The sequence below is a fragment of the Oryctolagus cuniculus genome, chromosome 6 (genome assembly GCF_964237555.1).
Source record: "Oryctolagus cuniculus chromosome 6, mOryCun1.1, whole genome shotgun sequence".
NCBI lineage: Eukaryota > Metazoa > Chordata > Mammalia > Lagomorpha > Leporidae > Oryctolagus > Oryctolagus cuniculus.
The window spans coordinates 63,286,335-63,312,207 of NC_091437.1; the positions used below are offsets into that span (position 1 = coordinate 63,286,335).

The 25,873-nt window shown below is 53.6% G+C and overlaps 4 protein-coding genes across 38 annotated transcripts in view; 2 read left to right on the top strand and 2 right to left on the bottom strand.

The window, feature by feature from the left end:
* Nucleotides 1–14,964, top strand: part of NSD1 (nuclear receptor binding SET domain protein 1) — a 148,134-nt gene extending 133,170 nt beyond the window's left edge. For all 33 annotated transcript variants that reach the window (XM_051844455.2, XM_051844450.2, XM_051844452.2 and 30 more), the window contains 3 exons: nucleotides 3,108–3,214; nucleotides 6,929–7,133; nucleotides 8,670–14,964. In XM_051844455.2, coding sequence (XP_051700415.1) covers nucleotides 3,108–3,214; nucleotides 6,929–7,133; nucleotides 8,670–10,300 — 1,943 coding nt within the window. In that variant the 3' untranslated portion in view covers nucleotides 10,301–14,964. The remainder of the gene's footprint in view (nucleotides 1–3,107; nucleotides 3,215–6,928; nucleotides 7,134–8,669) is intronic.
* A 1,209-nt stretch (nucleotides 14,965–16,173) lies between these two features.
* RAB24 (RAB24, member RAS oncogene family) lies at nucleotides 16,174–18,298 on the bottom strand. Of its 2 annotated transcripts, none has more exons than XM_002710424.5 (8): nucleotides 17,809–18,298; nucleotides 17,659–17,727; nucleotides 17,398–17,476; nucleotides 17,226–17,293; nucleotides 17,037–17,136; nucleotides 16,803–16,853; nucleotides 16,636–16,698; nucleotides 16,174–16,528 (listed from the first exon to the last, which is right to left on the bottom strand). In XM_002710424.5, exons 1-8 carry the CDS (start codon nucleotides 17,923–17,925, stop codon nucleotides 16,464–16,466), a joined length of 612 nt encoding a protein of 203 aa, XP_002710470.1. In that variant the 5' UTR covers nucleotides 17,926–18,298; the 3' UTR covers nucleotides 16,174–16,463. The 2 variants fall into 2 exon arrangements, with proteins under 2 accessions (XP_002710470.1, XP_051700429.1); XM_051844469.2 differs by having other exon boundaries at nucleotides 17,011–17,136.
* Nucleotides 18,299–18,359: 61 nt separating this feature from the next.
* On the top strand, nucleotides 18,360–21,521 carry PRELID1 (PRELI domain containing 1). 2 transcript variants are annotated; one of them, XM_002710425.5, is made up of 5 exons: nucleotides 18,360–18,662; nucleotides 19,215–19,440; nucleotides 20,678–20,791; nucleotides 20,876–20,954; nucleotides 21,052–21,521. In XM_002710425.5, the coding sequence occupies exons 1-5, from the start codon at nucleotides 18,571–18,573 to the stop codon at nucleotides 21,198–21,200; spliced, it is 660 nt and encodes a 219-aa protein (XP_002710471.1). In that variant the 5' UTR covers nucleotides 18,360–18,570; the 3' UTR covers nucleotides 21,201–21,521. The 2 variants fall into 2 exon arrangements, with proteins under 2 accessions (XP_002710471.1, XP_017196764.1); XM_017341275.3 differs by having other exon boundaries at nucleotides 18,392–18,662; nucleotides 20,852–20,954.
* Nucleotides 21,522–21,653: 132 nt separating this feature from the next.
* On the bottom strand, nucleotides 21,654–25,326 carry MXD3 (MAX dimerization protein 3). Its single transcript, XM_002710426.5, has 6 exons — nucleotides 25,134–25,326; nucleotides 24,775–24,877; nucleotides 24,296–24,325; nucleotides 24,056–24,170; nucleotides 22,235–22,418; nucleotides 21,654–22,155 (listed from the first exon to the last, which is right to left on the bottom strand). The coding sequence occupies exons 1-6, from the start codon at nucleotides 25,201–25,203 to the stop codon at nucleotides 22,034–22,036; spliced, it is 624 nt and encodes a 207-aa protein (XP_002710472.1). The 5' UTR covers nucleotides 25,204–25,326; the 3' UTR covers nucleotides 21,654–22,033.
* Nucleotides 25,327–25,873: the final 547 nt, after the last annotated feature.

Consider the following 25,873-nt stretch of genomic DNA (forward strand, 5'->3'; position numbering starts at 1 on the left):
TTCCCTTTTCTTTACAATTTGAATATACTACCTGGATTTTCTTTCAGGCTTTTTACAATTTTAAATTTAAAAATTTTCAGATTCAAAAAGCTGAGCCCACCTAGTTCCTTTCTTCTATTTTCTATTTGCTGTTGATTAAGTATTACATGATGCATGTAAAAGCACTTTAATATCACTATCCACTGCACTCTGTTTGACAAAATGATGCTGATTTGAAAATGCTGACTTGTATCAAGTTTTCGGAGTGAATGGCTTCAGGGTAGTTCATGTAGATTTCTCCTTTGTAACAATGATGTTTAAGTAAATCATACCATGTACCAAGCATTATTCTAAGCATATTATCTCATTTAGTCCTTACACAACCACTGTAAAGAAGGTGCTGTTAGCCCTGGGATATTGGTAGTTGTGGATCTGATGCTTCTCTCACTCTTCCCCTTTCCTCTCTAACCACTGCAGTGTGGACTGGTTCCTCTTTATTGATTACTCAAGTGTTACTTAGTCATATGACTTCAGCTCTAACATGCCTGCCGACTGTTTTCAGCATCACACTTCCACTCGGCTCCCTCAGTCTGTATTCCTGTGCTTGGCTTCCTCTGACACATGTAGCCATAGAGTTCTCTTCTTCCCTGTTCACTCAGCACAGGTGACTTGGTGCTGACATTCACATGCCTTGTTCCTGTCCTCATGTGGGTTCTGGTCTCCATGGGTGGGATGGAGAATATTGGACAGAATGTGCTACATATGTGCATGCCTATTGGAATTAAACCCTAAGCAGATGGAGTCAAGACTTCTCATTCAGCTCTTCTGTGCTCGTCACAAACTCGCTGTTTCCCATGTGTGCCATCCTCACTCCTTGTCTGTCCCTTCTGTGATGCTCTTTCCTATTCCAAATAACTGTACCTCTATCAAGGGTTTTTGTATGTTGGACTCTTCTAGAATAGTTTCACTGTTAAATTTATGAGGGCTGATACCTTTTGATGTAATTTTGTCCTTTATGTGATGTCTGCCAGTAAGATGTTCAGCACACAGCAAATTATGCCAGTGTTTCTGATTTCCTATATTTCTGTATAGAGTGGCATTATAGGTACATCTGCAAAAATTCAGTTATACATTAACTCATCTTTTAGCAAGAGAAGAATAGTGTGAGTAGAACCACCCAACATTCAGTGTGGTATGTTCACAGCAAATGTGAGACAGTAGACATGTCCCTTGGCTCTTGCAAGTTCCTTCTAAGTGTGAGTCTTAATGAAACGTTTCTACAATTGATCTTCTAAGTATAAGTCAGCTCCTCTGTAATTTGTTCAACTGATTAAAGAAATAATGGTCTATTTCCAACATTAGATGAAAAACTGTGCGTTAGTCAGTCTGCAGTGGGAAATCTTCCTGAGACTTGGTGGTCTTGCCTGTGTGCAAGTTTTTCTCATCACCTGTAAGCCATTGCCCTACTCAGAGGGAATTTGTAGGCATTCTATCGACTAGGACTTCCCTTATGTGCTTTGAATTTTTTTTTTTTAAGATTTATTTATTTATTTGAAAGTCAGAGTTGCACAGAGAAAGAGAGAGATCTTCCATCCGCTGGTTGTCTCCCCAGTTGGCTGCAATGGCTGAAGTTGAACCAATCTGAAGTCAGGAGCCAGGAGTTTCTTCTGGGTCTCCCATATGGGTGCAGGGGCCCAAGGACTTGGGCCATCTCTACTGCCTTCCTAGGCCATAGCAGAGAGCTGGATTGGAAGTGGAGCTGCCGAAACTCGAACTGTGTCCATATAGGATGCCGGCACCACAGGCAGCAGCTTTACTTGCTATACCACTGTGCCGGCCCCTTGAGTGTTATTTTGAGTTTGAATGTCTTTGTGTTTTATTTCTACTTAAAGTTACAGTGTATAGTAGTACACTTCTTTCATTTTTTTTAAAGATTTATTTTATTTATTTGAAAAGCAAAGTTAAAAAAGGAGAGATCGAGGTCGAGGTCGAGATCAAAAGATCTTCTATCTGCTGGTTTACTCCCTAAATGGCTGAAACAGCCAGGGCTGGGCTAGGCTTGATTTCAGTAGTCCAGGGGCCCATGGACTTGGGCCATCTTTCACTGCCTATCCCGGCTCATTAGTAGGGAGCTGGATCCAAAGTACAGCAGCCAGGGTTCAAATTAGCACCCATATGGAATGCCAGTGCTGTAGGCCGGGGCTTTAATCACTACTCCAGAATGCCAGCCCTGTATACTTTTTTTTAACGTTTACAAATTATTGCTGTGTGCCTTATGTCAGATTCTCTTTTTAAAAAAAACTGAAATTTTTTTTTCCATTTATAAAGTAGGCTACTCAGGGTTCAGATCTCTGAGACAGGTAGAAGCCTAACTTGGATGTGCTGCCAGGTAAGATGTGCTCACCTGGGCACAGACTAACAGATTTCCTTCATGCTCGCATTCCCAGTGCCTGGCACACACATATAGGACAAGTTGTTAATTAATGAACTTTGAATCTAAATGGTTAGAAAACAAATGAAAAACAACTTGAGATAATTTACACTGCTATAGCAAAAGTTATTCTAAAAATTATCTTTGATCTATTTAAATTTTTCTGCTACTATTAAGTTGTATCAGCTGATACATTATTGTTATAGGATTAGAATTCATTAAAATAAGGGATTTAAGTTAATAAATCTTTTTATCTTCTGGTTAAAATATTCATATGGGGGGCGCCGGTGCTGTGGCACAGCAGGTTAAAGCCCTGGCATGAAGCGCCGGCATCCCATATGGGCACCAGTTCTAGTCCTGGCTGCCTCTTCTGATTCAGCTCTCTGCTATGGCCTGGGATAGCAGTAGAAGATGGCCCAAGTCCTTGGGCTCCTGCAACCACATGGGAGACCTGGAAGAAGCTCCTGGCTCCTGGCTTCGGATTGGCACAGCTGGTTATTGCGGCCATCTGGGGAGTGAACCAGCAGGTGGAAGACCTGTCTCTCTCTGTCTCTACCTCTCTCTGTAACACTGTCTTTCAAATAAATAAAATAATTATTTTAAAAAATTATTTTGGAAATTAATATACTTTATCATTAATACAGAAATAATATTTCTAACCCCACAGATATTAATGTTTTCACTGTCTCTAATGCAGGCACTGAGCTTACCTTCAACTATAACCTAGAATGTCTTGGGAATGGAAAAACTGTCTGCAAATGTGGAGCCCCAAACTGCAGTGGCTTCCTGGGTGTAAGGCCAAAGGTAGGACTCTTCCAGATTTTGTCTTGGGAATAACAATGTGCTTCTCTTTCCCTAACAGTTAGGAATGAGTCTTCGTTTTAAGATTTATTTTCATATACATATAGCAGTTCCATCTATTGATCCACTCTCTAAATGCCCCACAGCAGACACAGTGGGCTATGCCAAAGCTGAGAGCCTGGAGTTCCATCTGGATCTCCTAACAGTGGTAAGGTACCATCATCTGCTGCCTCCCCTCTACATTAGCAGGAGTTTGGATCAGAAGCAGAGCACTCTAATGTGGGATGCAGGCCTCCTAAGCAGCAGCTTAACCTGCCACACCACAGTGCCTGCCCCAGAAGAAATAGTGACATTAAGTAGGAATCAGTGGTCCCTGGGAAGGTACTAAGTATTCTAATGATCAGTTTGGTTGGACAAGAGGGGATCTTTGGATATTTTTGAAGATTTTTGATAATCTGACTTTAATTAGTGATTTGCTACATTTCCAGATAAGAAAACTGCAAAACAACCCATACAGTAGGTTACTTCGCACATTTTCATTGGTCTTAGCTGATCTCGCATCTTCTAATATAAGCTACTTAGATTCTTGGTGTATCCATGTGGTTGGTCTGTCTCTCTCTTTTTCTTTCTAAAGATTCCAAAGAATTGAAATTGAATCTAAAATTCTAGATGTAGTATGACACCACAGATAAAAATGGGTCTCATTCTTACCATTATAACAGAATATAAATACCTGTTTTTTGTGGAAAATTTTTTAAAGATTTTATTTATTTATTTGAGAAGCTGAATTATAGAGAGAGGGAGAGACAGAGAAAGATCTTCCATCTGCTGGTTCACTCCCCAGATGGCAGATCTGGAGCCAGGAGCCTCCTCCCTGGTCTCCCATGTGGGTGCAGAGGCCCAAGGACTTGGGCCATCTTCCACTTCTTTCCCAGGCCACAGCAGGGAGCTGGATTAGAAGAAGAGCATATGGGATGCTGGCATCGCAGGCAGTGGCTTTACCCACTACACCACAGCACCAGCCCTTCTTACATAGTCTTTTTAAAAAAATAAAAATATATTAATTTATTTGAAAGGCAGAGACACACACAGAAGTATCTGCCATCTGCTAGGTCACTCCCCTATGTCTGCAATAAAGTCAGAAACTCCTTCCTGGTCTCTCAAGTACTTGAGCCATATTCTGCCTTCCTATGCACATTAGCAAGAAGCTGGGTCAAAAACAGAGTAGCCAAAACTCAAGCCAGCACTCTGATAGGAGGTGTCTGCATTGCAGGCGGTGATTTTTACTCCGCTGTGCACAACGCTTGACTCTTACATGGTCTTAGCTGTTTTTAGTGACTAATTTTTTTATATAATGAATGGACTGTAATACATGCAAAATAGACTACATAGTGACTCCAGTTGGAGGTTTTTTTTGGACAGGCAGAGTGGACAGTGAGAGAGAGAGAGAGAAAGATCTTCCTTTTCTGTTGGTTCACCCCACAATGGCCACTGCGGCCAGCGCACCACGCTGATCCGAAGCCAAGAGCCAGGTGCTTCTCCTGGTCTCCCATGTGGGTGCAGGGCCCAAGCACTTGGGCCATCCTCCACTGCACTCCCTGGCCACAGCAGAGAGCTGGCCTGGAAGAGGGGCACCAGGACAGAATCCAGCACCCCGACCGGGACTAGAACCCGGTGTGCCGGCGCCGCAAGGCGGAGGATTAGCCTATTGAGCCGCGGCGCCGGCCTGGAGATTTATTTTTTTATTTTTTGACAGGCAGAGTGGACAGTGAGAGAGAGAGACAGAGAGAAAGGTCTTCCTTTGCCGTTGGTTCACCCTCCAATGGCCGCCGCGGCCGGCGCGCTGCGGCCGGCGCACCGCGCTGATCCGATGGCAGGAGCCAGGAGCCAGGTGCTTTTCCTGGTCTCCCATGGGGTGCAGGGCCCAAGCACCTGGGCCATCCTCCACTGCACTCCCTGGCCACAGCAGAGCTGGCCTGGAAGAGGGGCAACCGGGACAGAATCCGGCGCCCCAACCGGGACTAGAACCCGGTGTGCCGGCGCCGCTAGGCGGAGGATTAGCCTAGTGAGCCGCGGCGCCGGCCCTTATTATGCTTTTTTTAAATTATGAAGCTGAACATTAAGATCTGGGTAAACTGAATATGCAGATTAACCTAGAAACTGTAAATCATTTTGAGCAATTACATGAAAATGAGGAAAACAAACTTAAATAAGAAAAATCATGTTTACATTATTATTGGGTTTTATTTAATTTTTATTTAGTTCGTTCGTTAAGTGGTCTTATCCTAAGGGATATCAGTTGATTTCTGTAAATTAAAACATGAGCTTAACCCACAATTAGTTGTTTAAAGTGCACCAGGGATATCAGTTTCTGCATCATTGCTTTTAGTGAACGGTGGCCTGTCACCAAAGGACAGATTTTTTTTTTTTTTTTTTTTTTTTTTTTTTTTTTTTTTTTTTGGACAGGCAGAGTGGACAGTGAGAGAGAGAGACAGAGAGAAAGGTCTTCCTTTGCCGTTGGTTCACCCTCCAATGGCTGCTGCGGCCGGCGCGCTGCGGCCGGCACACCGCGCTGATCCGATGGCAGGAGCCAGGTGCTTTTCCTGGTCTCCCATGGGGTGCAGGGCCCAAGCACCTGGGCCATCCTCCCCTGCACTCCCTGGCCACAGCAGAGAGCTGGCCTGGAAGAGGGGACAGAATCCCGGCGCCCCGACCGGGACTAGAACCCGGTGTGCCGGCGCCGCTAGGCGGAGGATTAGCCTAGTGAGCCACGGCGCCGGCCCAAAGGGCAGATCTTAATTAAACCTTATAGATTGATTCTAGCTTTTTCTAAACTAAGCTGAAAAAAGTGATGTAAACCACAGGATTTAATGACCAGATGTGGGCTTAGGGAACACAGAGAAGACCAGCTTGTCACACCAGGGTCTGTCTTGGGAGTGATAGACAACAATGTAACTTGACTTAAAGATTCATAGCCTTGTTGAGGGCAAGGACCATGAATTAATTTTCTGTCTTCTTAACACCCTGTTCAGTGGTTTGCTGAACAAATGCATATAGATAGCAGTTGGCATTGTGGCACAATTTCAAATACCAGCCTTCCATATCAGAGTATCAATTTAAGTCCCAGCTACACAGATTCCTATCCAGCTTCCTGTTACTGCATCAGGAAAGCTGTGGAAGATGACTCAAGTATGTGGGGCCTTGCTGTCCATGTGGGAGAGCAGGTGTGATTCCTGGCTGCTTTCTTTGGCCTGTTTCAGACTTGGCTGTTGTGGCCATTTGTGGAATTTATCAGTGATGGAAGATATGTCTCTGTCTTTCCCTCTCTTTAGCTTTACCTTTCAAATAAATAAATCTTTTTTAAAAATGCATCTGTACACCTAGACAGGTATTCTTTAGCTTGGAAATTATGTCAAACATAAAACTAAAACTTATAAAAGGGGTAACCTTTAATTTTAGACTTACATGTCGGTCAAAGAAGCACTTTTTTTTTTTGTCATTCAGGTAGTAGGAATAGTTGGTAAAAAGCATGTGGTAATTGATGTTACCTCTGTTGGATAGCTGATGTGCCAGGTGCCTTCTCTGTGTTTGATCTTCACAACGGTCTAAGAGTGGTGTCTTCCCAAAGGAGAGACCGAGGCTCAGAGAATAGTTAACGTGGTTGAGATTATGCAACTGTGTTGACAGAATGCTGACTGCTCAATATATAACCTCTAGAATCAACCCATTGCCACAGAAGAAAAATCAAAGAAGTTCAAGAAGAAGCAGCCGGGAAAGCGCAGGAGCCAGGGCGAGATCACAAAGGAGCGAGAAGATGAGTGTTTCAGCTGTGGGGACGCCGGCCAGCTCGTCTCCTGCAAGAAGCCGGGCTGCCCGAAAGTTTACCACGCAGACTGTCTGAATCTGACCAAGCGGCCAGCAGGTCAGTGCCACAGTTCGTTCAGAGTGCTCCTTGCTTTCCACAAGGATTCTTGTGGTCTGATTGCATTTGCTTTAGTCAGGAGGAAAGTGCCATTTGCTTTTCTATGCGTTATGTTGACGGATGTGGTTCATGTTCTAATTCTGGAAATACATGGCAGTGAAGGCTAGGATTAAAGAAGGGAAACTCACCTGCTGTGTGTCAAGTCCTTCACCTACATGTATGTCATTTCATCCTCCCAGCAACCCATTAAGTTTAGTTTTCTTCCTGTAATGCATTTTAGGAAAATTAAGAGTCAGGATTAGTGTGATGAGTTACTACAAATCAGTGAGGAGCTGAGTTGAATGCCAGGTTTTGCTCTTACCTTCTGGAGAGAGGAAGGTTGAGATAGTAGATCTTTGGGGTCACTTTGGTCTGAGAGATGAATTGACACCTTTTTACTTCCTACCCTGCTCCCATAGTGGGGTTTCCTCACACAGTGACTTTTCCCTGAAGGTTACTTGACTTTGCTCAGTGAGCACTTGAGAAAGCGTCTCTGGCAATTGTAATACCCAGGAATTTGTGGTTGGAGGAGTTGATAGCCTTTTGGTAGTGATCTTGGGTTAGAGGATTTTAAAGATTTGAACATGCCATCTATCTTAAAGGACAAAAGGAGAAGCCAATAGGGAGCCATTCATGGAGAAGAGATTATATGTCACTAATAACCAGTGTCCAGACATTGCAGAAAGAAGAGAACTTTGGGGTAGAAGTGAGAGGAGTTTGTTCCTGAATTGGCTTCCTTTAATGTGCATTTTGTCAGGGAAATGAAATAATAGAAACTGGGGTACTATGAGGGCAAGGCCATAACACCGACCTGTCCATGCCAGGAAGTGAAATGAGGGATTTTTTTGAGAGTCAGGTTGGCTGGGGCCAGGATAGACCTGATTTTCTCTGTGTATCCAGAGTGAGATCTAGTGTAGTTTATTTGGGGCTGGTAGACTCATTTCTGTGTCAGTGGGGTAGTACATGCAAGGCTCAGCTAGCTGTGGGTCTTTTCCCCTGTTTCTGTGGGGATAACACAAGTTTTGCCAGATTGAGCATGGGTGAATCTGCTTCCATTCTGCAGTTGTATTATACGTGCTTTCCTGTTCTTGTAAGTAACCACATAAGCAGGAGTTAGGTATCTGGGATGTTTATGTTCCAGTTGAAGATTTAAAAGCTCTAAAGGACCAGTAGACTATGCAGAAATTGAAAGGAGTATCCAAAATTCCATCTAAGGGAAGCTTGTCCGAGGGGTCCCCTGTTGCTGGAAATGGTCATAGAAATATGAATTTATTCCTCTGCTTGTATTTAGGTGATACCTAGCTGCTCCTTGAGGCTCTGCTGTCACCTACTGTGTCATTCAGTGCAGAAGGGGAGACTGTGCTCCCTGGGAAGGAGAGGTGGCAGTGAAGAGCAGGCAGCTTGAGGGAGGCTCTGCAGTCACGCCCCTGAGCTTTCCCTCAGCCATGGCCTGTCTCCCTTTTCCCCCCTAAGGTTGTTTCTCTCCTGTGTTTTCAGGGAAGTGGGAGTGTCCGTGGCATCAGTGTGATGTGTGTGGGAAGGAAGCAGCCTCCTTCTGTGAGATGTGCCCCAGTTCCTTCTGCAAGCAGCATCGGGAAGGCATGCTGTTCATCTCCAAACTGGATGGGCGTCTATCTTGTACTGAGCACGACCCCTGTGGGCCCAACCCTCTGGAACCCGGGGAGATCCGTGAGTATGTGCCTCCCCCGGTACCATTGCCTCCAGGGCCGGGCGCTCACCTGGCAGAACAGTCATCAGGAACAGCTGCTCAGGGGCCCAAGATGTCAGATAAGCCACCTGCCGACACCAACCAGACGCTGCCACTCTCCAAGAAAGCTCTGGCAGGGACTTGTCAGAGGCCATTGCTGCCTGAAAGACCTCTTGAAAGAACTGACTCCAGGCCCCAGCTTTTAGATAGGGTCAGAGACCTTGCTGGGTCAGGGACCAAATCCCAACCCTTGGCATCCAGCCAGAGGCCACTGGACAGGTCACCTCCAGTGGCAGGACCAAGACCCCAGCTATCTGACAAGCCCTCTCCAGTGACTGGCCCTGGCTCCTCACCCTCAGTCAGGCCCCAACCACTGGAAAGACCTCTGGGGACAACTGACCCACGGCTGGATAAATCTATAGGTGCTGTCAGCCCACGGCCCCAGTCACTGGAGAAAACCCCAGTTCCCACTGGCTTACGACTTCTGCCGCCAGACAGACTGCTAGTTACCAGCAGTCCCAAACCTCAGACTTCAGAGCGGCCCCCAGACAAATCCCATGCCCCTTTGTCCCAGAGACTCCCACCTCCTGAGAAAGTACTATCAGCTGTGGTCCAGACCTTGGTAGCTAAAGAAAAAGCACTGAGGCCTGTGGACCAGAATACTCAGTCAAAAAATAGAGCTGCTTTGGTGATGGATCTCATAGACCTAACCCCTCGCCAGAAGGAGCGGGCAGCATCTCCTCATGAGGTCACACCACAGGCTGATGAGAAGGTGCCGGTGTTGGAATCGAGCTCATGGGCAGCCAGCAAAGGCCTGGGGCATATGCCACGAGTGGTTGAGAAAGGCAGCATGTCAGAACCTCTTCTCCAGCCACCTGGAAAGACCGCAGCCCCTGCAGAGCACCCCTGGCAAGCTGTTAAATCACTCACCCAGGCCAGACTTCTTTCTCAGCCGCCTGCCAAGGCTTTTTTATATGAGCCAGCAACTCAGGCCTCAGGAAGAGCTCCTGCAGGGGCTGAGCAGACCCCAGGACCTCCCAGCCAAGCACCAGGCCTGGTGAAGCAGGTGAAGCAGATGGCCGGAAGCCAGCAACTACCTGGACTTGCTGCCAAAACTGGGCAGTCCTTCAGGTCTCTTGTGAAGACCCCAGCCTCCCTCTCTACTGAAGAGAAGAAGTTGGCAACTCCAGAGCAGAGTTCCTGGGCCTTGGGGAAAACCTCAGCAGGGGCAGGGCTGTGGCCCATGGTGGCTGGACAGACACTGATGCAGTCCTGCTGGCCTGCGGGGAGCACACAGACATTGGCACAGACTTGCTGGTCTCTTGGAAGAGGGCAAGACCCCAAACCAGAGCAAAATACACTTCCAGCTCTAAACCAAGCCCCTTCCAATCACAAATGTGCAGAGTCAGAACAGAAGTAATACCAGTCAATGTCACATAACCAGACAAGCTGCCCCCCAGGGTACCATTTGGGGAGAGGAATCTTTTCATTCTTTATTCCCCTTAAAAATCAGACCTACCCTCACACTTTTCCACTGATACTGTTTCCTTCCAAACCAACACTCAGAACTCTTGTGGCATTAGCCAGTGGGGGCTTACAGTTGTGTCAGCCTTGTATGGAAATCCAAGTGGGCCCCAGCCAAGGAACAGACAGACTTGAGTCTCTTTCCTCCATCTTCTACATGGTCAACTTAAAATAAAAAGTCCACTCTGGAGTCAAACATGGAATTCAATTCCGCTGGTCAGGATGGAAGGTCTAGGGGCTCTCAGAGCGATCTCCCTCGCCTGACAGATCCCTACTGAGGGCACCTGATGGACCCTTGGGCAGAACTGATGTTCTTCAATTCAGTGCAGATTTCCTGTGCATTGATGTGTGCCAGGCCAGGTGCTAGTCACTGGCCCAAGATGCAGAAATAAATGAGGCCTGATCCCTGTCAGCCTAAGATGCCTTCCTGGGAACCCAGGCTGTTTTCAGGAACCTTTTACCAGGAAATAACAGGAAGTTCTGCGGGGGCCCTAGAGCTCCAACCTCATTTTGCAATGTCCTCTGTGGCACCACAAGTGGTTGTGTTGAGTAAGTGTCTCCTGTTTGGGTTGTGCGTGGAGCATGGGCCTGCACACCCATGCAGAGGTCTGCCAGCAGACAGAGGAGTGCTGTGTCAAGGCCAGGTGGGGCTGTTGATTGGGGCAGCCTCTGCTGCCTCTGGGCTGCGTAGTGTCTGAAGATCTGTCCTTGGAGGAGCAGCTGGTTAGGGGGAGCTGAGCTCTATGAAAATATAGCTTTTCCAGCATTGGAAGAAGGCAATTGGCAAGTTTACCTTTCTTTTCTACCAATTTTCCTCCTTTTACATGAACCCATGCCCACCCCCCCATCCCCATCCCCAAACACTCAGGTGCTTTCAGATTTCAGCCTCGGGCAGTGGACATAGGGAATTTCTGGCAAGCTCTGAGCTAGATACACCAGCTTCAGGAAGAATGCCAGATGCTGATGGAAAGTTACTCTGCTCTCTTGATCCTTTGCCCTCCCAACTGAATGGAGGAAGTTCTCTTCACCTCCCTGAGAACTGCTTTGTTCTCCATTGACAGCACCTGTCTGCTGACTTAGCTCAGAGGCAAGCCAGAACCCTTCCCTTGAGACCAGTGAGGCGAGGTATTTAGAGCAATGTCCTGTCTAAGAGATGACTCCTCATAACTGCTGATTATCTGTTACTGCTGCCCTGAGCTGGGGCCCAAGGGCTGGGAAATCTGTTGGTGCTACCTTGCCCTAGCATTCGCCCGGCTCACCGACTGCCAACAGGAAGTTCTGTTTGGCTAGTCCCCTCACTTGCCCCCGTGCCCTTGTTCCTAGACCAATGTGTTTACCTTTTTGCTTTGCCAACGTAGCCAGCAGCTTTAGCCAATAGGCCGTCTTTTGGCCCAGCATCTCCTGGCCATGGCGTCTCCCCTCTGGTTTTTATACCCTCAACAGGATTCTGTATTTTGTCCTGATTTCCTTCTCCCACGTTCCTACCGCGGTTACTCCATCACTTCCAAGGAGGGAACAGCAGTTGTTAGAGAAGCATTTGCGCTTTATAGAGAGAATAAAAATAGAATCTGCTTTTATTTCCCAAAGTCTGTCTCTAGGGTTGAGACACTTGAACTCAGGCAGAGGGACGAGGCTGGGCAGGGCTGTCCCAAGTTTAGGGACCTCTCCCTGCATTTCACTGAGACCTCGGAATCTCCTCTGTGAATTCCACCTGCCTAGTTCTCCCCTTTCATGCTAACTCTTCCTAATCACCAGGGAGGAAAAGCTCTTTGTTCAAAAGGAAGAGAAAACATAAAGCATCTTATTTTCTTTTAAAAGAATTTTAAACCATGAAAAAGATATTTTTAAAGAAAATTCATCCAGAACATGAAAGTTGACTATATTAAGTATTTATCATGTGTGAGAATACGTATATAACTGCAGCTAGTAGGTCCCTTTCCCTGATCTCTTAGGTTGTATGAGTAGGGTTTGCTTGGTGCCAGTCCTGTGCCCTTTTCTCTCCTGTCATCTGTAGTTGTGATCAGAAGATGCCCACACTGCACTGTCGGCATCTTTTCACTGTGTTGTGTGCTAAATTACCGTAGCTCTTTGTTCCATGAAATAAACTGTGAATCGGGGGGGTGGGGCGTGCAGGCTATGTAAAAATGTAAGTGGAGAAGTTTCATCCTGAACTAGCTTCACTGAAGTAGGCTTTGGTAGGTAATTGGCTAGACGGCCATCTAGACAGTGTCTCACAAGACAGGAAGGACTGAGGGAAAGGGGGCCGTGATTAGCCACTCTCCATTCTCCACCATTCACTAGAGGCTGCTTTCCAGACCTGCCTCGGAAAACAGCTTGTGAGCCGTACCTGGTTCTGGGGGTCAGTTCTTCACCTGAATGGATGGACATCAGGCTTCCATCAGGGCCACTGAAAGACTCTCAGGTTGTGGATTGGAAGCTGGACATTGGAGCTTTTAGGTCCACTGACAGCGGCATCTGATTTTAGATTGTTAAAATCATGAAAGCAGTCACTATCCAACTATAGAAGTAGAATCAGAACTATTGGAAATGAGACTCTTAAGTGAAGGTGGGGAGGGAGTGACTTCGCCAGCCCTTTTAGACTTCCTCAAGCCTATAAGGAGACCCTTTTCCCTAAGAGGGTGCAACTAGGCAGCTAAAGGAAACCTTTTATCATTGTGCAGGATTGGTACTGTGGTATTTGGATCTCAAGATAGCCTGCTTTCGACCCGGCTCCCTTGGAGGGCTTTTTGAGGGGCAAGCTTGTAAAGTCAGAAGAAATTATGGAAACGTTTGAAGTTTGCATTCAAAGCCTTATTTGTTTCTCCTGGTGGAGCCAACCCATTCTAATAGCAAAACAGCTATCACCGCTCCAAAGTGTCCACGTTTTTAAAAAAACGTCTGCTTTCTCCTGAAGTCCCTGAGTTTGATGATGTAAATCACTGTGCTGATCCACACCTTTAGCATTGATTTAAAAAAAAAAAAAAAAAATACAACTTCTATTCTTTGAATCCCCCACGCACTACAGTCAGGACATGAACTCACAGTCCTGTCCCGGGCTCAGCACCACCTGCTCGCTGGAGCTGCCCCCCCCAGGCTGCCTCATGAGAGCAGAACGGCAGGAAGGAGGTCCAGTCCTGGCACTGTCCCCGTGGAGAGGGATCAGGAAAGCACTGAACTTGCTCCTATAAAGTGGGTTTTCTCCTAAGGCTTTGTTTTGGAATAGTGTCACCCTCTTGGGGCTTATCGGCCAGGTCTGAGGGGCCCAGTGTCCTGTGCTCTGTGGATCATGGCAAGAAAGGAATTGCCTCAAGCCCCCTTCCCCTGCTGAGTAACCTCCGAGCTGTTCCATGTTAGACATTCCAGATCATTTAAAGCTAGGTGGCTGCAAGAGGCTTTGATTGGCTGTGGCCAGTTAGCTCTCAGCTGAGCTTCCTAGGGCCAGGGCAGCAGGGCCAGAGGTTGCTGTAGCTAAATTGAAATAAGAGTAGATAATTGCTTTGTATACAAAAAAAAAAAAAGTAATGATGGTGCTAATTTCATGGTATAAATAAGCACTGCCATGGATTGAGGGACTGGTGACTTGAGAAACCCAGGTTCCTACTTGGGAGATTTATGTAGAAAGGTTTTTTTTCAGGCTCTGTTAGAGGTGAGGACCCAGCAGAGCCTCAGCAAAGCCTGCACCCAACCCTGGAGTTAGTCCAGCATTCTCCAGAGGTGGAAGAGATCCCGTGTCCAGATGAAGGTGGCCATTGAGTTTCTCAGGGCTGGGGTCACCTTGTCCATAAGCCTCCGTCCACACTGCCTGGAACAGGTTGGTAGAGCTCTGGGTGTGGGGTCTCCCTGGGTTACCTCCTGCCCCTCTCTACCTCTTCCAGTCTCATGGGAGCACCTCTATAGCTCATGAATATGAAGAGTAATATTTCTTAAGGACGTGGAAAGAGTTTATTTTAATTAGAAATCCACAGCCTTGGAAGAAATGTGTCTTACAAGTGTAAGCAAAAACAGCCTGTTCAACTCTTGTGTAGCCCTCCTTTAGAGCTGCTTTCCCATGGCTTTGAAAACATCAGGCTGTTAGAGGGCTTCAGGTTTAACACCCTGGAAGTTGAGCCGAGCTTTGTGGACAAGAGGCAAGCACAGGAAGCAGAAGCAGAAATGGTTCTGGGTGCTTTAAACCTCTAGGGTCGGGCAGAGCCAGCAGTGTCCAGGTGTACGGTGGGTGCTGCCTGCATGCGTGCAGGTGATGAGGTGTGTTGGATGGGCAGTGCAGCACACAGGAGCTCCTGGAAGAGCAGCTGTTTAGGTCTTGGCAAAGCAACAAGCTGATGACAGAGATCTGTCTTTATATTTTTAAGAAAGGGGGACGGGGGGTCGGGGGTCAGCCAAGGTCCGTCACGGTTTTCTCTGCCCTCCCCCCTCCCCGGCCCCACAGATTGTCAGCTGTTAAGTGAAACTCCTAGTGAAAAAGAGGGAGCCCTGTGCTAGGAGTCTCCATAAACATGTACTGTAATTCTTTGTATATAGAAAAAAATTACTGTAAAGTAAAGTTTAACTTTACTCTTATGGCCCTTGCCCTGTGTTTTGTTTTATTGTTTCTGGGGAGGTGTAGCCTAATAGGACAGAGGACTGGTCTGGGGTGAGAACAAAAGCCACCCCAGAGAGTTCCCCAGTGGGCAACACAACAGAGCTGAGCCTCCCTCCAGGCCCTTGATGGGGGAGTAGTGTGGGTTTCCTCCCCGTGGCTATGGGCTACATGTCTGTCTTGTTGGGAGTGGTTGGTATCAGTTTCAGTCCCCTTCCACAGGAAATCTCCATCACTCGTGAAGGAAGTGTATTTTGAGGAATTGGTTTTTTAAAAAGGAAGTAGAACCAAAGCACTTTTCAAATGAGTCAGAGCTTGTTGGTCAAGTTTTACATTCTTAAGAGGCAGGTGTTGAGTACTGTACAAGGCTCAGTCTGAGCATAAAGGCAGCAAAGCAGTGAGTTGGAAAGTGAGGCTCCTGGTGCAGGGCAACACCTCCCATACCCGAAAAGGCTTCTTGTTGAACAGGGAGCGTTGGCCCTGGGTACCCTAACCCATGAGCCTTCAGAGACACTTGGACCTTTAAGGCCTGATACCTTTGGGAGAACCTCGGGAGTCTGCTTCCTGCCTTTCCAGCAAGAAGCTGTCAGAGGAGGAGTATGGGAAGAGCATTTGGTACCAGAGTTCATTTTCCCCTAGGATGCTCACGGTCCTGAGCTGGGGAGCAGCCCCCTCATCTTACAGAGGAGTAACTCAGGCTGAGTGTGTGGCTGCCTTTCTAAGTAGCTAGCTGGGATCCAAATCTGGATCCATGAGACCTTTCTGTCTTGCAGAACTGAATGACTTTCCTTCCATTAAGCCACACTGTGGAATGTCTGGGAAGCTCAGGATCTGAACAACAGGCCTGACTCACAGGCCCAGGCACGACAGACGCGGTCAGGCCTACCAGGCCCCCTTATTATCTAAGCAGGGCTTGCCCCTGCTGCACAGGCTGAGTGCTCTCCTTGCCTTCCTCTGCACCTAGTAGGAATGGTGAGCTTTGTAGTGCCCCGACCCCAGCCTCTCACTGAAGAACAGCAAAGAACCTCTTGTTTCTCCAAGGGCTCCTCTGCAACCCGGGGCTGAGGTTCCTTGGTTTCCAAAGGAAAGTAAGAGATAGGAGGAGCCTTAGTATAGAAGTGAGGCCAGGCCGGTGCTCTCAGAGCTAGGTGTCTTGACACCGGGTCCACACAGCAGGGAAAGGGGCTGAGTGTGAGTCACAGTGCACTGACTTTATTTACAGATCAGAAGCCACTTAAGTAATCTGCAGATACAAGTGTTGTCCAGGGCAGAAGCCTGGGGTCCAGATCGGTCCTTAGCCCTCCTCATGCCCACAGCCAGCCCACACTGCCTCCGTTCCATGGGCCAGCACAGGCCGGTGCCACCTCTGCTGCCATGGGGACCTGGGGTAGCTCAGACGTTGGACCACCTGAGCCCAGACAAAAGCTGGGTCCAGCCCCCTGGGGAATTCCACTATTCCCCAGGCCAGGTGAGTGGCGAGTCAGTGATGACAACAGCTGTAGAAGTAGGGGTTTGCCTTCTGGCCCAGATCCACGCCCTTGTCCTCTGTGAAAGAGAGGTGGCAGCTTAGCACCTAGCTCCGTGGACGGGGTCAGGCGGGGCTCGGCGGGGCTCGACGCCCCGGCTGAGAGGCGGTCCGGGGGAGCACACACCTGTCATCACTTGGAAGGCAGCCACGCTGACGTAATCCTCGGCCACTTTCTGGAAGAGCTCGTCTGACAGGAAGAGAGGGCCGGTGAGGGCCCAGAGGGCTCGTCTACTCTACTGCCTGGGGTGCCCCTGCCCGTTCCTGCTGCGAGGCCCCAGGACCAGCACTCACCCACACTCTGGCCTGTCTTGCTAGACGTTTCAAAGAGCTGAGCTTTGATATCTGTAAAGAGAAGTGACGAAGCCTCACACCTGAGAATCCAGTAGACAAAGAGGGAGCCTAGCAGTTCAGAGTCTCCCAGACCCCAAAGATGCAAGGAAGCCAAGCAGGTACCTTGCCTGTAGCCCACCCAAGCAGCCACTCCCCGCCCGCATCCCACCCCCTCAGGGGCTGAGCAGCAGCTACTGTCTGCATAGTCCTGGACATCGTGGAAGTCCACACGCCGCCGCCGCCGGTCCTCCTCCAGCAGGTCGCTCTTGGTGCCACACAGGTAGATCTGACAGCCCTGGAGCAGAAGCCAAGGTCAGGGTGGGCTCCACGGACCCACTGAGCTCCCACCCCCAGGCCCCCATCCAGCCAGGTGTGGCCACCCACCTCCTCCAGGCTACGCAGCTCCTTCACCCAGAACTTGGCTCGCTCAAAGCTGTTGCTGTCCGTAAGGTCTTGGCGTGGGGCATGCAGGAAAGGCGAGCGAGGGTCAGGGGTTGTTCTGAGGCCCGCCAGGCACCCACACCTTGCTTGAGGAATAGGCCAGAACCCCTCTTACCATAGCAGACGATGGCAGCCTTGGCGCCCCGATAGTAGATCCTGCTCATGGCCTCATAGCGTTCAGAGCCTGCTGTGTCCTGAAAATCAGGGGAGGACTGAGCCCCGGCCTGGGTTACCAGGCTAGAATCCCCCATGACTGCAAAGCAAGCCCCAGCCTCCAGAAGGGGAAACCAGGGCCTGGGGCTGGGCAGTGGCCTCGGGGGCCCAGGTCAGAGCCCCCCTCTGCAGACCTCGCGAACGGGGTGCCCAGGAAACTTACCCAAATCCCTAGAGTCACCGTCCGATCTCCTACAGACATCACCTTGGCCACGAAGGCAGCCCCGATGGTCTGCAACGAGGGGCAGGCGGTCAGGTCGGCGGGAGCGTGCCGGCCCCTCCCCGCGCGGCCGCCCCGAGCTGGCGCACTCACGTTCTGATAGGGCCCCACCAAGAAGCGGTCGTGCACGTAGCGCTCCACCAGGCTCGTCTTGCCCACGTACTCCTTGCCCAGCATCACCACCTTGAGGTCCACGCGGGGCCCGCTCATGCTCCTGGGGCCGCCTCACCCACGGCGGGGTCCTGAGGCACACCCGACCTCCGCTCGGCCCCTAACCCCACGCGCTAGCCCGGCGCTCGAGGCCCCGCGTCAGGCCAGAGCTCGGCCCCCGTCCTCCCCGTCTGCCTCCGCTCTTCTGCCTGCCCCGAGCGCCGGGTATCTTCGGAGAGCCCAAGACCCCGGCCGGCCTGCGAGCGCGCGGGCCAGCGAACCTTGGCCGCGCCGCACGCCGCCGTCCCGCGCTCGCCCTCCGGGTCGCCCGCCCGCCGGCCCGGCTGGGACTCCCGCTCGGGGTAGGCTTCCCAACTGAACCCGGAGTCCCCCCTGAACCCTGCTCTGACCCGCAGCGAGCGCCGCGACTCCGGAGGGAGGGGCGCTAGGCCGAGGGGGCGGAGCCGAGAGGTCACGTGGACGGCGCCGGAAGTGGTGGACTGTGCCGCCGCGCCGGAAGTGGCGCGCGGCTGGCCAGCTCCTCATGGCGGCGGCGGGCAGCGGCTTGGGCGCGGCGCGGAGGTGACTGACCTGAGCTGCGAGCCTGGCGGGCGTGCGCCGAGCCCCGGCCCGGCCTCCGCGTGCCCCCGGGCTCCGCACGCCTGATGCTGTGCGGACGCTGAGTCCGCCCCGGCCGGACTAACGATGGTGAAGTATTTCCTGGGCCAGAGCGTGCTCCGAAGTTCCTGGGACCAAGTATTCGCTGCCTTTTGGCAGCGATACCCGAATCCCTATAGGTACGTGACTCTGGGAAGAGCAACCCCCGGCACCATCTCCGCCCTGTCGAGATCGAAGTGCGGGCGATCCCCCCAAGTAATGGGGCTAAGGGGAACCGCGGATCGAGGCCGACATAGGGCTTTCCGGAATCGTGACCGCCTTAAGGGCAGCAGGCCTTATCTAGGAAGTGGCCGGGCCGGACTCGGAAGGCCCTGGGAGGTGGCTGGGCCTGGGCACTGGTTTGCCAAGGCCCTCTCTGTGGACGTTGGGACGGGAAGAGACGGCCGCACGGGCCCTGGGAGGGATCTTGGGGCTGCAAGTCAGGCACTTGCCCATGGGTCTGCCCGTGCAGGAAGTCACGAGGCCCCGCCCTGCCGGGAAGCCAGGAATCCAGGTCAGTGAGGTAGGGCAGCAGTTGGAATTTGCCCTGGGATAGTCTGAGCCACAGCCCAGATCACTGGGCGAGATTGCAGGGGTGGCGCGCTGGGCAGGGCTGCCCCAAGTGGGAACCCCAACGGGGAGCTTCCCTGGGGGCAGGTTCCCGATGGTCACCTGCACTCTGACACCTGCAGCAAACATGTCTTGACTGAAGACATAGTCCACCGGGAGGTGACCCCTGACCGGAAGCTCCTGTCCCGTCGACTCCTGACCAAGACTAACAGGATGCCCCGCTGGGCAGAGCGACTATTTCCTGCCAATGTTGCTCACTCGGTGTACATCCTGGAGGACTCTATAGTGGACCCACAGAATAAGACCATGACCACCTTCACCTGGAACATCAACCACGCCCGGCTGATGGTGAGACCTCCCCGGGGCCCCTACCCCCACCCCCCGAAGCACACTGCTCAGGAGCAGGTGGCTAGGGAACCGAGGCAGATTCCTGAGGACCGGGTGGCCCGGAGCCTGCCCTGCCCCTGCCCTGACTCAGCCGTGCCCTGGGGGAGAGGCACCTGTTTCAGGAAACTGCGTGACGCGCCTTTGGGTGGGGCCTGCAGGAGTGATGCTGAGGGTGGGCGTCCATCAGATGGCGGCCTTGCGTGCACCTCGGGGAGCGGCTATGGCCCCTTGCTCCACTTTCTTTTTTTTTTTTTTTCTTTCAAGATTCATTTTTTTTTATCTGAAAGGCAGAGTTCCATCTGCTAGTTCAGTCCCTAACTGGCCGCGATGGCTGGGGCTGGGCCAGTCTGAAGTCAGGAGCCCAGAGTTGCTTCCAGGTCTCCCCTCCCAAGTGCAGGGGCCCAAACGCTTGGGCCATCTTCTGCTGCTTTCCCAGGCGCATTAGCAGGGAGCTGGATCAGAAGTGGAGCAGCCGGACTCGAACTGGTGCTCCGATATGAAATGCAAGTGTCACAGGTGACTTAACCCACTGCGCCACAACGTCCCCACCCCCTGCCCCACACCACTCCCACTCACTCCAGAAGTGTCTTCCTCATCTGATGGGAGTGCTCCAGAGATTGTGGGAAACATCACCTGTGCTCTCTTGCCCGTGGCTTGAGAATCATTCTACAGCGTCTCCGCTGGCCAGTGCATGCCGGGAGGGCTCCTGCAGAGCTATTGCGGGCACCAAGCAAAGCCCCTGTGTACGGCACCCAGCACTGGTGCCCACGTGCAGCGTGTGAACACCCTGAAAGCTTCAGAGAATCCCCCTCCCCAGCTTGTTTTCTCAGCTCACTTACCCAGTCTGCAAAGAGGGAAGTGAGGGCCAGAGAGGGGAAGTGTCCTGCCGGGCTGCGGTGAGCGCGGCCGCACTGTATCCCGCTTTCTGGGCTCCTGCCCGGTGACCGCGGGGGCCCATCTGGCAGGGGGGTGCTCTTTCCGAGGAGGCCGCAGTCGGCGGGAGCCAGGCTGCACACCCCGTACGCGTCGAGGCATAAAGGCTCCCGACACCCAGGGGTGTGGCCGCCTGGTCCCCCGACCCTGGCTGGGGATGCGCCATGGGGAGGAACCTATTTTCACACCGGTACTTCTCAGACTGATGCTGGCGTTGGTAAAGTGAGAGACTCCGTGGTTGTGGTTGGTCTGACTCCCCACACAGATGGTGGAGGAGCGATGTGTTTACTGTGTGAACTCAGACAACAGCGGCTGGACTGAAATCCGCCGGGAAGCCTGGGTCTCCTCCAGCTTGTTTGGCGTCTCCAGAGCGGTTCAGGTGAGTAGTTGTCAGCGGGGCTGTGGGGCCCGGGCCTCTGCCGTCCGAGCCGGCTTCTAGGATCCTCCCCTTGTCTCTTGCCAGGAATTTGGTCTTGCCCGCTTCAAAAGCAATGTGACCAAGACTATGAAGGGCTTTGAGTACATCTTGGCCAAGCTGCAAGGTGAGAGCTCGGGGCAGCCCCTTGGGAGCCTGGGCCGGAGGCGGGGGGGGGGGTGTCCACCCTCTGTACCTAAAGCCGGCCCTGGCCTTCGCTGCAGGTGAGGCCCCTTCCAAGACGCTTGTTGAGACAGCCAAGGAAGCCACGGAGAAGGCCAAGGAGACGGCGCTGGCAGCTACGGAAAAGGCCAAGGACCTGGCCAACAAGGCCGCCACCAAGAAGCAGCAGCAACAGCAGCAGTTCGTGTAGCCAGTCTGGCCCTGCTGGGACCCAGGCCCTCCCCAGCGCTGCCACTGCACCCCACACAGTGCGCTCAGCCCCCCACCCGCCCCCTCCTGTGTACTTTATTATTAAAAATCCACTTCCAGCCCTCTCTGCTGTTTGGGGGTGGGTGTCAGCCGCGTCCGAGCCCGGGCGGCTGCTGGCAGAGGTGCAGGGATCAGTGGCGGGGAAACATGACAGACTGTAAGCTCCATGAGGGCAGGGCTCGGTTCTGTCCTCCGATGTGTCCCAGCCGCCCGGAACCATATCTGTGCATAACAGGCACTCAATAAATATTTGTTGAATTCACTCCGCGCCAACTCTGGAGTCAGAAAGCGCTGGTTCGAACCTTGACTCCGCCGTGTGCTGCCGGCCCCAGGCAAAGTGGGTGCCACTGGTGGCTGGGGTTTTCCCCGTCCTCATCAGGCAAGACCAGGAGCAGAAGTTACAAAAGAGGCTTTTAATGCGAATACTGTGCAGGACACGAGGCACAGAGGCCAGGGTGCCATGTCCCGGGAGGAACGTGAGGGTTCAAGAGGCTTCCTGAGCCAAGTGCTACAAACAGGCCTGGAAGGGGGGCGGGCAAGCAGGCCCCTTTCCCTGGAGAGGCTTGGGGAGGTCCAGGCGCCTCCAACCCCCAGAGTCCGCCTGGCAGCCAGCAGCAGGGTAGGCCAAGCACCTGTTCCCATGTAAGGGTCCTTTTAGTCCGTGCCAACAGATGACTCCAGACAGCCCTTAAGGCTCGGAGGGGTTTCTGTCCAGGGGCTCAAACCAGCATGCGCAGAAGGTGAGGGTCGAGGCCACCAGGGCAGAGCCTGGCGTCAGAGCCAGGCGCCGGCGCTGTACGAATAGCTGTGCTCCCGGCCCGCGCCGAAACCCCGCAGCAGCTCCGCCTCGCCCCCAAACACCAGGCTCTCCACGTCCACGTCCACGTCCAGCTCCTCTGCACAGGGAGGAGCCGGTCAGAAGGGCCCACGGCCACGCGCCAACGCGCCACGCGGCCCAGGGCCTCCGGCACTCACCTTGATCCGAGTCCGAGCGCTCCGAGGAGAGGCCCGACGAGTCCAGGCTGTGCGCGCGCAGCCGCTCCCGCTCTCCGGCGCCCGGCAGCCCGCGCAGCCGCTCCAGCTGCTGCCGCAGGCTCTGCTGCTGGCTGCGCAGCCGCTCCTTGAGCCGCCGGGCCCGCTGCTCCTGCTCCTCCAGCTTCTGTGGACCAGGAGGAGCAAGGGCGGGGTCAGCCGCCTGGGGCCTGCCCAACGCTGCCCGCCAGATCTCCCCGTGCAAGAGGAGCTGGGAAGTCAGATTTGGTTCAGCGAATGGCCTTGGGAGTGCTGCCAGCTAATTTAAATTGTTAGAAAGCTGCAGACCGAACAAAGCTGCCAGTGTCTAACTGCGGCGCAGCTTCCTCCCCTCCCAGGAACCCTGAGACTTTGGGCATCAGTCCCCAGGGGGTGGGGGGCACCCCTGCCAGCCGCGAAGCTCCAGTGGCTGGACAGCCAAGAGGTCTCCTGGGCAAAGCCCCAGGAGGGCAGCCATTCAACCAGAAGGGGAGAGTGGGCGCAGCAGCACCGGGACAGGGCAGAGTCTGTGCGGAGTGGCTAGAGGTGAGACAAAAACAGCAGCCAAGGGGCTTGTGTGGGGCCTGGCGTCTCACAGGAAGTAAAGCTCATTCTAGGGCAAAATGGCAGACTGCCTGGGAGAGGCCAAGAAGGAGGCCGGGATGAAGTAGGCCAAGGAGCAGATGATGGGGCTTCAAGGAGGGAGCAATTTCTAGGTCCTGCCCAGGGGCCAGGCAGCGTGTCATCGGCACACGGTGTCCACCTGACACCCAGACCCGGCCCATGGGCCGGCCAGACTTGTTCCGCCACTGGGCAGGGGGGGACAGCGTCAGGGGACAGGGTGAGTACATCCCATGACCGTGGTTTATCTGCCGGGCTGTGTCTCTGCCAAGGCCCCTGGTGCAGAGCAGGCACTCAGTAATTCCCATTGAAGAAAGAGGCCACGCTGGGAACCTGAGCTTGGATTCCACACCTGCCTCGCACCGGCCGTGTGACCTGGCCCTTGGCCTGGCTCTGCATCCAGCTCTTCCTTTGTCAAAAGGGCCAAGAGTGGTAGGCAAAGTCCTCCATGAGTATAGTTTCCAAAACCACTTCTAATCCGGAAATCCCTTGGGCTGCCTGAGCCGGCCTTTTGGCATACTCGCTCCTGTCCACCAGGGGGCGTGGGGCTCCACGGAGGAAGCGCCCGGGCCCTGCCAGGCAGGCTGGGGGTGGGCCTCCTCTGAGCCCTTTCCCTCTCCTGGAGTCTGCAACTGCCCCCCAAGGTAGCATCATGTCAAACGGCCCAAAAGACGAGGCCCTGCAGGGTGGGGAAGGGGAGAGCCAGGGCTAACCTACAGAGCAAGGGACCCTTACAGATGACTCTCACAGAACCTTCTCACAGAATCTGTCAAACAGGAGGAGAGGGGAGCCCAGATGGGCCCAGCGACTTGCCAGGGTCCCCAAGCCGGGATCTCAGCGGTCACAGCTCTCCCAACAGCGATAAGCATTTCCAGGCGAACTCGCTGAAGCCATGGCACAACCCCTGCTTTTCTTCCCATTTAATAGATTTGGAAATTAAAAGCACAGAGGACCCAAGCCACACAGAGGGGCTTTTTCCTGGTAGCCACACTGCATCCTCCTAGCCCCTGCACACACGTGAAGGAGCCTGCCCACTGCACCCCTGCACACATGCGGGCGAGTGGCCCGCTGCACCCCCTGCACACACATGGGCGAGCCGGCCCGCTGCACCCCTGCACACACATGGGCGAGCCGGCCCGCTGCACGCTTGGGACAGCCCCTCACCTGGATGTGCGTCCTGGCACGGCGCAGCAGGCTCAGTGTGGTGTATCGCGCACAGTCGGCCCCCAGGGGCATCTGCTGCTTCAGCTGCTCCAGGCACCGCTTCAGTTGTGCCCTCCTGCAGGGGGAGGGGTCTGGAGGGCAGTGCCGGCCCTGCCTAGCAGGCTAGAGGCAGGGAGGGGAGGGGAGGCTGGGGACAGTGGTTCACCGGACCAGTGCGGTCAGGGCAGGGCTGGGACTCACCTGCGCTTCTCCAGCTCATTGTGCACAGACCTGTCAATGCCAGGGAGCCGGGTGAGGAGCGGTCGGCTACTGCCCACACCCTCCGTCCCAGGACCTACCCCACCCCACCCCCACCTCACAGCCTTCCCAACAGTGGGGCTGCAGGGAGAGGCATTCACACAGGAGGGAACAGCGTGTGTGCAGGCGAGGAGAGGAAAGGAGGAAGCCAAGAGAGACAGAGCAGGGTGTGATGGGTGGGGCGCACCCAGGATGTTTTGCTCAGAGTTCCTGGCACATCCCAAGGTGATCAAAAACAGTCCTTGAAGGAATAAAAAGAGATGTGTGTTTGGGGAGTGGGGACTGTTGCAAGTGTCTGGATGCCTCCCCCTCGCAGGATACCTGGCCCAGAAGATGCAAGCAACAGGAGGAAGTGAGCAGAGGAGGAGCCCAATGAGAGATGGCGCCCAGCACCCCCCACACACACTCCCCGCAGCCCTCACCGCCCGCTGTCCAGCGCTCCCGGCTGGGGGGATCGGTTCTTCCTCCTGTGGATGGGCCCCGGACTGCGGTGCGGGCACAGGGACGCGTAGCCATGCTCGGCCTCTGCCAGAGAGAACCCCTCCTCGTCAAGCGGGGCTGGACCCCTTGGCACGCGCGGTCGACGGGGACTTTTGGCGCCAGGACTACTCCCCCGACCCCTCCCCGGCAGCCAGACCGCAGATTGCTCTAGAGTTGAGGACGGGGGCGCCCCGCGGCTGCTGCCCTGGAACTGTGTGCATCCTTGCAGCTGGGAGCAAGTCCAGCCCGGGCCGGTGTCAGTGAGGTCACCGTCCCGGTCCGGCCACGGCTTCTTCCTCACCCCTCTCACGGCGCTCCAGGAACTCGGCCGCCTGCAGCAGGACCTGGATGTTGCTGGCCACCGGTTCCATAGTCGGAGACAGCGGGCGGCGGGCGAGTCTGGGCTGCTGGCAGGAGCTAGGGCTTCTCCACTTTTGTTACAATGTAACTGACACGGCGCAACAAACACAGGGGCCTGGCCCCGCCCCCGGGACGCCCCGCCCCGGGGAACGCCCCGCCCTCGGCCCCGCCCCCTGGGCCAGCAAGTCCACCCTCCTGGAGCCCGCCCGCCCGGGGCTGCCTGGACTTTCGCGGGGCACATTCGTGCGCCAGGTCCAGCCTGGTCTGCGAGAGGGCTCCTGAGCCGGGGGTGCTGCGTCTCGCTCGCTTCGCCCAACGGCTCCGCGACGGCTTCTGCCGTCTTTGGATCTCCAGTGTCAGTCCTGTGCGGGCGCGATGCGCCCCGCACACAGAAGCGCCCTTTGGGGGCCCGAGGTCCCCTGGTGACCCCGGGCCCCGCCGCCGCACGTGGGTGCCTTGGACGGGGCGGGGCCGGCCGGGAGCCCCTCGCCCATTGGTCCAAGGCCTCCTTGGGCTCCCTGTCGTCATCGTGGGGGCGGGGCCTGGGAGGCTCTGGGGCGCCATTGGCTGGAGCGAGGCCCCGCCCACGCCCGCCGCTGGCCCACCCTTTCGGGCGGGAAAAGAGGCCGGTTTCAAATTTGAAAACCCGGGCCGTGGGGGTGGGGCTGAGCGGGGAGCTGG